General features: G+C 37.7%; 1 protein-coding gene across 1 annotated transcript; it reads right to left on the minus strand.

Annotated features, from left to right (window-relative positions):
- Positions 1-797: 797 nt before the first annotated feature.
- On the minus strand, positions 798-2,204 carry LOC140144474 (craniofacial development protein 2-like). Its single transcript, XM_072166285.1, has 2 exons — positions 2,048-2,204; positions 798-1,432 (listed from the first exon to the last, which is right to left on the minus strand). Exons 1-2 carry the CDS (start codon positions 2,202-2,204, stop codon positions 798-800), a joined length of 792 nt encoding a protein of 263 aa, XP_072022386.1.
- Between the last annotated feature and the right edge of the window lie 8,963 nt (positions 2,205-11,167).

Genomic DNA, 11,167 nt, shown 5'->3' on the forward strand with positions numbered 1-11,167 from the left:
TTCACTGCCAATTCCACTTCTCTTATTGTTATACTTGGGAGGTCAGTTTGATCAGTTGATTTACAGTTTGTATCTGTCTTGTCCGGATTTGATTTTGAACTGTACAGATCTTGGTAAAATTCTGCACATATGTCTAGAATTTCTTCTCTATCAGTTGTGATGTTGTCATCCTTTTGTCTCATTTTGCTTATTCTGGTTTTCTTGCTGTTCAGTTTTGAAATCTGTTTTAGTCCTTTTCCGCTCATCAGGATGGTTTCAATTTCTTCATTTCTTCTCTTTCTGCTTCTCTGTCGCCTCTTCTTTCTCACTGTTTTGACAAGCTCAGCGTATTCGGTTTTTTTTTTTTGTGTTTTGTCTTCCACTTCACGAAGTTTCTTTCTTTTCACATCCATATCCTCTATCACTTTGTCCTCCTCAGATGTTTGCTTAGTCTTTCTTTCTCTTGGTGCTATTTCTTCAGCTACCTCTATAACTGTGCTGGATATGAGGTCATACATGGTATCCATATCTGCACTCTCTATATCTAAACATGCAAAATGATTTTTCAATTCAAGTTGGTACTCTTGTCTCCTCTCCCGTAGTCTGTGGATGTTCAATTTATTTTTCTTTCTGTTTCTTATGATCTGAAGCCTTGCTAGTTTCCTGTTGATGCGTATCTTTGCTCTGACCATCCTATGATCACTTCCAATATCTACACTTGTGATGACTCCACAGTCTTCTACAATTCTTCTCTGGCTGCTTAGTATGAAGTCAATTTGGTTTTTAAACTTCCTCCTGGGCTTTCCCAAGTCCAGTATCTATTTTGTTCTTTTTTTGAAGTAAGTGTTTGCGATGACTAGTCCTTGTTGTGCAGCAAACTCCAGCAGCATGTCCCCTCTATCGTTTCTCTCTCCTATCCCAAACTTTCCCATGATGGACTCCTCTCCGGGTTGGTAGCTTCCTATTTTGGCATTGAAGTCTCCCATTACTATAGTGTACTCAGCTTCACTTTCTTCTATCGCCTTCGCTATTTCCTCATAAACCTCTTCCACTGCCTCATCATCATACTCGCTGGTGGGGGCATACACCTGAACTATGCGTAGTTGTTTGTTTCCAGTGAGTTGCACTGTGACAGAAATGACTCGGTTTGAGTGACATTTCATTCCCTTCACAAAGTCTTTGAATTTTGGGTGTATAAGAAACCCAATCCCTTTTGCATCCTTGTTGTCCTCTGTTTTTCCTTGGTTGTATAACCATGCTCCTCCTTGAAGTTCCACTACACCCTCTCCTTCCCTCTTCGTTTCACATAATCCAATTATGTCCCACTTGAAGTTTTGTAGTTCATCCAATAAGGACTCTAGAGATTCATCTGTTTTCAAGGTCCTAGTATTATACGTACAAATGTTGAGTGTTGTTTGTCCATCCTTGTGACCCTTATCGATCACACAGTTTCCTTTCACCCATAGTGGGTAGGAGAACATGAAAACTAATATGAGATACTGTATTAGGATCACATATTAAGTATCATGTGAGAGTATACCCTTGTACTCCAGAAGACAGGATCACATATTAATATGAAAAAGCGCCTCTGTTGTTATTAATCGTATTTAATGCGTATTTACAACGTTGTGAATAAATATTTGACACCATAGAATATAAAAACTAGTAATTTGATAAGTTAAAATAAGATTTTTAACGGAATAAATCTAAATAATATGATTATGCAGTTTATTCCGTTAAATATTTACCCCATAATTTCCCTCATTCTTCAGGCCCTGCCCTCTATCGGGTGCTAATTTAAAGTTTAAGCTTGATTGCTATTGTTTCTTTGTAAGCCTGCGGCGCAACCTTGAACAATATTGTCCTTGAGATAACGCCCCGTAGCCACCCCCAGCCAGCCGCATACCTCATTTCAATTTTTAACATACCCATATCCTGCTTTTTATATTCCATAGTGTCGCACATTAATATGTGATCCTGTCTTCTGGAGTACAAGAGTATACTCTCACATGATACTTAATATGTGATCTTAATACAGTATCTCATATTAGTTTTCATGTTCTCCTACCCACTATGGGTGTTCCTTTTGGCTTTGGCTGTGTGACGTCATCCGCAGATGTCACTCTTGGGTCACGATTCATAGGCAATCTGCAGTCACCAGGTCTTTGATGATTGCGCCCATTGTGGCCTTGGGCTTCACGGCCTCCTTTAGCATTCTCTTCCATTTACTTGAGGGATTTTAGCCCTATACCGACGCGCTGGCTGGACGTATTGTCAGTAGAGGTTTATGTCAGGGTTACCTCACCCTTAGTCTGATGTTGATGATGAAGACTAAGCAACCATATATGGCCATTCAGGGCTACTCCAATAACCCCTGTGGCCATATAGTGTTGCCCCCATTGCCCCATCTCTGTTTTACTCTGCCGCAAAGATAAGTGTATCCAGGTAGTACGCGATTGACATGCACTAATTCTAATGCATGTCAGTCTTCGAGGACGTGGGGGTTGGGTAACTGCAGATAGGCGATTAGGGACAGGGGGGCTGATGGAATTGCCACCTGTACCTACAACCAAGGTTGAAGTTGCGCTTCATGCAGTCAATTTACTACCCAGATAATACAATATTACATTATTTTATATATCAACTTATAACATTTGGACTATTTTCTTTTGATTTCACAGTTTCGTAAACAAAGTAAAGTTATAGTCCTTTGAGCATGATAAGGTAATGTTGACATGATGTTACCCGTTTGCAATATAACATATCGACTATTAATTCAATTTGCTTCATTTAACCCACAGTGTGGTCGTACTGTTGTGAAAGGAGAGTGTCCTGAATGTAAACAGACTATCGGAGGTGAAAATTACAAGCTTGCTGCAGGAAACAAACGAATAGAAGAATTGTAAGTTTTTGTTAGTTGTTTTTGTTGTTGCTATTGTTGTTGTAGTTGTTTTTAAAATCAAAATGTGGGTCACGATGGACTAGATCTTTGTTGGGTACAAATCGTCGTGTTAGTACAAGAACGTTGTATCTGCATTTTTGTCATTTTACAAGAGAAGCATTTGTATATTTTGCAATGCCGCAAGAAAATTACAGTTGATGATATTGCACACAGGTTATTTGTCTTTAATATTGATTTATTAAAAAAGAAAAAATAGATAATGCGTCCATGATTATGTTTTCCCGATGAGTACAAGAACTACAATGCTATACAAAATAGTTTATGTTTTATAGCTATAGTTTTTTTATTTTCTTCCGATTTACATGAAAATTTACATCAAAATAAAAAAAATAATTGTCTTTTCCTCAATGACAAAACCAAAATTGTTTTAGTGTCACTAGTGTAAGGGAGCGGTCAATTTATGTACATGCAGTCTTTAATATGAAGTTCATGCAATTCAACTAAAGTAGCTCATATAACGTCATATATTGCATTATAAGTGTTGTACGTCCAAGAAATGTTCATTTTACCCTTTACATGTAAATGAAATATTATAAATGCAATTCATGAAAGTATAATCTTAGAAACAGAACATGAAAAATGAAATAAATGTTTTTTGAAGTTAAAAAATATACAAAATACATAGAAAATCATTAGTCCGTCTTCAGTAGATAGTTTTTGACAGGTTTTATAGCTATATTGTTCTTATTGTATGGCTGTAGAAAGGAAAATTAAAATCAAATGTTCAGTACAAAAACGAAGCATTTAATTTAATTTTTATTCATAGGCAAAAGCAAATTAAAACAAAACAATTTTTTTTAAATGCCGGGAATTGAACCCAAGCCCTTCCGTTACCTGTCAGTCGCCTTATCCACTGAGCTATTTGGCGTTGTAATTCTACGTGCACTTTTGTACTATACATTCTTTATAAATGAATAAAAAGTGTTTTAAACTAATCCACTTGTTTTATGCAATAATAATTGGCTTATTGAATAGAGAACAACGGTATTCAGACCTTTTCTTCACAAATTAGATTCCAAAACTTGACATAAATAGAAAAATGCACGGTATGCAAGCCTGTAAACAGTATAGAGACATAGTATTAAAATTTTTATTGTGTCTGCATGACGTAAAACTCATACATTGATATGGTCTAAATTATCGCAAACAAAGCGCGTACCAGTTAAACGGGCAAATTTGACCGCACAGGTTCGCATGGTCGCTTTTTTAATATTTCCCGATATTTAATTTTTTCCTTAGTATTTATTTCTACAGAATAGATTTCAGATTTTTGTTGATCTAAATAATGTTTTACACGTTTGTAGACTTAATTTTTTGGCATTTAAAGTGATCAATTGTGTTTCTAAACAGGGCCCAAAATAGGATATTAGGAATTTTAGTGACATGTCCCTAAATATGACAGATTAGCTATTGTAATTTTTGTGGTAAAGGATATTGATAAGAGCTGCTTAGCCTCCAAATTGCAGGTCCATATCTTATTTACTTTTCATTTTATGGCCAAAAAACTTTTCAAATACAATGCTAGACAAAATAGGTTGGAATGAAAAATAGAATGTGCACCTTGTAATGGCCATATTTTCGTTATTTCTAAAGTGATGAAATGGCACTTTCTTGAGTGCCAAGTCTAAACATTACCCTCACCCCCAATACCTCCCCCTGCCCCACCAATCAATGTTGGGTACTACTGAGCGCACATGAACAAAATGCCAGGATTCAACATTGATCGGGGGGAACGGGGGCTCATTTGCAATACCGTACTAATTTCATTCCAACCCTTTTGTCCAGGGTTGTAGGTAGCTGCCACATACGACGGTCTTGTTCATGTGGCCCCAAACAGAGGTCGTTAGTGCAAGAACGTCTTTTGTTCAAGTATTACTAACATATGCAGAATAAATGCCACCGTTAAAGTTTGTGTTATCATTATAATGGAAAACCAAGAAGGTCGTATCTACTACATACGACGATCTTGCACGAGCAGCTTTATTTGTGGTGTTACATGAACATCGCATATGGCAGATATGATCTTCTTATTCTCACCATACGATGGTTTGGTTTTTTGCTAATTAAATAATAATCAAGAGACTTAAAATACAGCCAAAATATACACCCCCTCCCCTGTAACAATCCATTATTAACTAAATTTCGCCTAAATATGTTATTTACGACTTTCTTGTACTGACCCGATGAAAGTAATGCATTTAGTTGCAGTTATGAACTAATTGTTTGTAACATCACTTTTGTTAGCCAAACTTGACAAGGTACCTGTGCAGCTAGTGAAGTAGTATTAACAGAATCCCAGAAAAGACCCAGATTATGACAAAAATAGAGAACGAGATCAGGGCTGATAACTAGCGGTCATTGAGTATAAATTTATTCATCGGCAGTGGCGAAGCCACGTGGATTGGTGACATCTCCTCATGGCCCGCCTCTTGCCTCTCAGCCAGATACAAAATCACCGAAAATCACACTTTTTTGTTCAAAGTATTTCATATTTTAGGCAAAGTTCTAATTTATTGTACCCCTGGTCGGGAAAACGATTCCGCTGCCACTACAGGTCATTGGACCTTCATCAGTTATCTTATTTGTTAGGGCAGACATGTAAACTGTCCAGCAGTAATATTGTTAGGGAAAATTACTATTTTTCTCCGATTATTATTTATATACATATGCAGCGAACAACTGACATATAAGGGACATATCCTGGGGAAAGCGTCCGACAGAGGAAAGAGTATGTTACCAGATAGTCAACGTTTGACAGCAACTATAACTGCCCTTGTCAAAGCTATCCTTCACTCGACGATGATCGGGTCTACTGTAGTTAGAACGGAGGTATGTTGCTTTTTCATCGAAACACCCCATCAAATACAAAAATATTTTTAAATGGGCTATAAACGTGCTGTGATCTTGTGCAAAATGTTTGAATAACATTTAAATATCGGGTTATATAAAGGTCATGAACACGTTTTTAAAACGTTTGCTACGACAAAAACACTTCGGATCAGAAAGAGGGGAACTGAAACTATCAACCGTGACGAGGGCATCTACTCTCTAAAACACATGTATGATCCGCTGTTAAGAACAGTGCACCCGAGGAATGATAAATTTTGCGTGAGAGTAGGCGGATCATCGCTATACCGAAGAAGTCGCCCGACCTGTGTGACAAAACTGTCTGAACAGTGAGTAGAAATTGGATTTGAATCTATACAATCCTGATGAATCTATTCCAAGATTATTGTTAGAGTCACGGGGTAGCCGTGACTAGCAAGTTAAAAAACGACTGATAAAGAAGACTAAACGGATGCTCCACGAGACTATACTTACCTGAAACACTAAAACACTTGAGTTCTATTGTTCTATGATATTTTTCGCTTGGTACAAAATATATCTAAAACCATATTTAACAACTCATTAATTAACTCATTGACACCAATCATACAGTCAATCATTGTTTGATAATAAACAAACAGTCTTCTATTCACGCGGTATTTCATAGCCAAAATTATTGAAAACTAATACTGATATCCAGATTTTTTTCTATATGGCTACAGCCATAGCTGCGAACCACTTTCGCATTACTTTTTCAGTTTCACTTTAAAATATGCCATAGCATTTCCTTTGATACCCTACATGCAAATTATGAACCCTATTCGCCAAAAAATTGTGTTTTCCACAATTATTTTATTCTTTCCGGACCACAGCATACATTCATATTAATAAATACGCCCACTTTCACACGCTGATCTATCACGCCCGGTGGCGCAGTGGTTAGCGCGATGGACTTCTAATCCATTCATGATTTTTTTCGCTCTAGTTCATGTAGATCGAATCCTCCCACCACCTTTTTTTAAATGTTCTATTAACCATTTTTTTGTCATAAATCAGGGATAACACCATTTTAAACATGCATTTTCTGCACCTATTATGGCCAATGCATGTGTGTAAGTCCCAACTCTGTACTATCTAATTTGGTCGATAAATGGCTTTTCAGGGTATTTCGTTAGTGACCGGAAGTGACCTCTAAAAGACCTTTGACCCCAAATTGGAATTTAACTTTTGTGCATCAGCTAAGGTCAATGAATGTGTGTAATTCCCAACTCTGCACTACTTAATTTAAGCAAAAAGTAGCATTTTGAACATTTTGAGCCAATACTCGTATGACCTTGACATGACCTTGACCATTTTTGGCACTCGGTGGTGATCACATCCACTAAGTTTGATGAAAATCTAACAATCTATTCTCAGATGACTTTAACCATTTTTGGCATTCGGTAATGATCACATCCACCATGTTTGATGGCAATCCAACAATCGATACTCGGATGACCTTGATATGAGCTTGACCATTTTTGGCACTCGATGGTTATCCCATCCACCAGTTTCGATGACAATCACACAATCTATGTTCGGATGACCTTGGCATGACCTTGAAATATTTGGCACTACATAGTTTGATGACAATCCAACAATATATACCTTGATGACCTTGACATTACCTTTCGGTGATCACGTCCACCAAGTTTGATGACTATCCAGCAAACCATCAATTAATTGGAACATGCACCCTTAAACATTAGCTCCTACATTTTATCTCCCACTCCTTCCTGTAAACTTCCTTATTCATAACTCTAAACTTTTTTGTCTAACATTTGGGGCGCTAGGACCCATAATAGATGACATAAGAAGAAGGAGAAAACTAGATGGCACTGTTGTATTTTAGCAAACAAGAATATCTATGCCTGTGTTTCCTAGCCTACACCCCCCCCCACTATGACACACTTAACCCATCCTGGCACCCCGTAATGTGTTTAATGTTAAAAGGACTGTCAGTATACCAACGCATGGCATTGTAGCTGCTTTATTTACTGAATAACGGCCGACCCTATGTTTTAGCGTTTGGGGCGCTGGGGCCCATATTATGTTACATATGGGGCTCTTATACACCAGGACACAAAAAGAAACTCGTCAGTTATATTCATCCTTGCTGTTCAATAACGTGATAATTTTTGAATATTCTGAAATATACATTTTGTTAATTGGACTTTTCTTTCTCATTTGACACCCTGTTCGTGAACATTTATCAAGAATTAAACAAAATATGAGCCTCGAAAATCACAAAGCCCAAAATGAAAAGTTGCAATGTTAACGATTCAATTGTGCCTGTTACACTGTGTGCTTTATTGATTGGCCCGTGGTGCTTGTGTGCAATACAACGATGCGTTCCCATTGAAAATCGTTGAAAATGCAACTTTTGATTTTGGGGTTTGAGGCTTTGGAGGCGCATATCTTGGTCAATTCTTATTCGTTTTTCACGAACAGGGTGTCAAATGAGAAAGCAAAGTCCAATGAACAAAATGTATATTTCAGAATAATCCAAAATTATCAAGTTATTGAACAGCAAGGATGAATATAACTGACGAGTTTCTTTTTGTGCCTGGTGTATATCAATTACAATATAATGCTTAAGACCTATTAGTGGACTAAATCTGAGCCATGTAACTACTTTATTTGCTGAGAAACGGCTGGCCTTTTTTAACTTTCGGGTCTCTGGGGCCCCTAGCCTTAAACACCTGGGCCCAAAATGCCACATATAAGCTCTTGATCTTTGTAGTTTTAGAACTAGCCTTGTCAATCTGTTGCCCCTTATTTTAACATTAGAGGCCCTGGGGCCCATATTGAAAGACATATAGGGCTCATATATACCTGTATTTATAGAGTACCCCTGGGACTATCAATGCACCAACTCAGGGCCCTGAGGCTGCTTTATTTGATGAGAAAATGCATACTTTGTATTTTTACATTTGGGCCCCTGGGGCCCGTGAACTTTGACCTCTTGGGTCGAGACCACCCCAGGAAATTTGTAGGGGCCATGGGTCATCATTGTACCAAATATGGGCACTGGGGCTACTTTGGTTCTTGAGCTAGAGGCAAAAAAGAGTCACCATCATCAGAAGAAGAAGAAGAAAAGAAAAAGAAAAGAAAAAGAAGAAGTCTAAGGTGCATAAAAATATAATATATATAACTAGCAAACACGAAAATCTATGCCTATGACCCTTTTATGCTCACGACAACTCTGAAACCTGAAACTGGTTTAATTGCTGAGAAAGGGTATTACTTACCTAGTCTGAACAATGATGACCTTGACATGACCTCGACCATTTCCGATGCTCGATGGTGATCACATCTACCAAATTTTATGACAATCCAACAATCTATTCTCGGATGCCCTTGACATTACCTTGACCACTTTTGGCACTCTATTGTGATCACATCCACCAAGTTTGATGACCATCCAACTATCTATAGTCGGATGACCTTGACTTGACCTTGACCATTTTCAGCAATCGATGGTGATCACATCGACTAAGTTTGATGACAATCCAACAACCTATACTCGAATGACCTTGTCATGACCTTGACTATTTTTGGCAGTCGATAGTGATCTCATCCATTAAGTTTAGTGGCGATTCAACAATCTGTACTTAAATGACCTTGACATGACCTTGACCAATGTGGGCTCTAGACTGATGATGATTGCATCTACTTAGTTTGATGACAATCCAACTATCTATACTCGGATGACCTTGACCATTTTCGGCACTCGATAGTGATCACAGCCACCAAGTTTGATATGACCTTGACCATTTTTGGCACTTGATGGTGATCCCGTCCACTTTGTTTGATGACAATATATATACCCTGTTACACAGGAATAGATAAAACGGAGAAGACAATAATAATGTGCACTTAATAAAGCGCCAGTATCCGTCGAGAGACGCTCATGGTCCTTTGCAAAAATCAACCAATGTACAATAATACAAATATATTATAACAATCATATACACAAAAAACAGTTCATCAGTGTTGTATAGTTCATGATGTGGAACAAATGTGTTTTTAAGTTTGTTTTAAAACTACACACGCTCTTGGCAGAGCGAACTGAAAATGGCAGATTGTGCCAATTTTTTAGCTGCAACATGAAATAATCTGCTGCCCACTGGTTTCTGGCAACCGTTTCTTGGAGAAGTCCTTTTGTAACAGAACGGAGTTCAGTTAAATATGCTGAAAATGATCTTGTTAGTAGAATCATTTTCTTACGATCCGTGACCATTCATAGCATACCTTTGTTTCTCTGTGGATTTGACTAGATGGACATATTTTAAGAAAATATGGCTCCTATGTCCCTCCCAAAAATGGCGGGAAAATCTATTTATAGCTCATTTTTCAAAATGGCCGCCAGTGACATATTGAAAAACATGAAAATCTATATACCATGACCTGGATAGGCTATAATGACAAATAATGTGCCGTTTTCAACTATTATTGGCATGTCAAACCTTTTAAGATAATATTCAAAGTGTTTAGAGGTCATCTTGACCCCTAAATCCAAGATGGCCGTCAGCTCCACATTGAAAAACATGAAAATCAATATATCATGAAGTGGATAGGCTATAATAACAAACAATGTGTCGTTTTCCATTATTTTTGGCATGCAAAACCGTTTAAGATCATATTCAAAGAGTTTGGAGTCACCTTGACCCCTAAATCCAAGATGGCCGCCAGCGCCATATTGATAAAAACATGAAAATCTATATACCATGGGGTGGATATGCTATACTGACAAACAATGTGTCGTTTTCCACTATTTTGGAAAAGACATAGGATCATCATGTATCATACACAAGCTCATTAACATTCTTCTGAATACGTTCGTGAAATCATATGTCTTTTCCAAATTCTTCAGAAGTTCCTTGAGGTAGCTGGACCTTACTTGGGAAAAATGCCCGTAGTTTGAAGTAATGCGAATGTAATCTTGGAGCAGTCCTTGAAGGGTGCGTATTTCACGATCTTTAATATGACTTGTTGGATATGTTGAAAGAATAAAGCTTGAGCCTCCCGAAGGTTAACATATAATACTGTAGATGCTCTGCATTTTCACTGAGATTATCTCTCGCTTGATTGCTGACGTATTGACGCCAGCAATGACGGTGGTATCTGATTTCCAAGCCAAAGGCTGTTTGGCTGTCTGGGATTGACGTTATTAACATATATTTGCGCTCTCTTGTATCCTCATCTGCAATGTAGATAGTGTGTGCCTTGCACCTTTTCCATGCATCTTGTTTCGAAAGCAAAAGTGTTTTTGTCCCGGTTACCAGACTTTTATGGACCTTTCATGCACCACACGCACAATGCCTTATCATGCAGAACACCTATACTTGAACGAAGTCT

Source organism: Amphiura filiformis, unplaced genomic scaffold (genome assembly GCF_039555335.1).
Source record: "Amphiura filiformis unplaced genomic scaffold, Afil_fr2py scaffold_57, whole genome shotgun sequence".
In the NCBI taxonomy this organism is placed as follows: Eukaryota; Metazoa; Echinodermata; class Ophiuroidea; order Amphilepidida; family Amphiuridae; genus Amphiura; species Amphiura filiformis.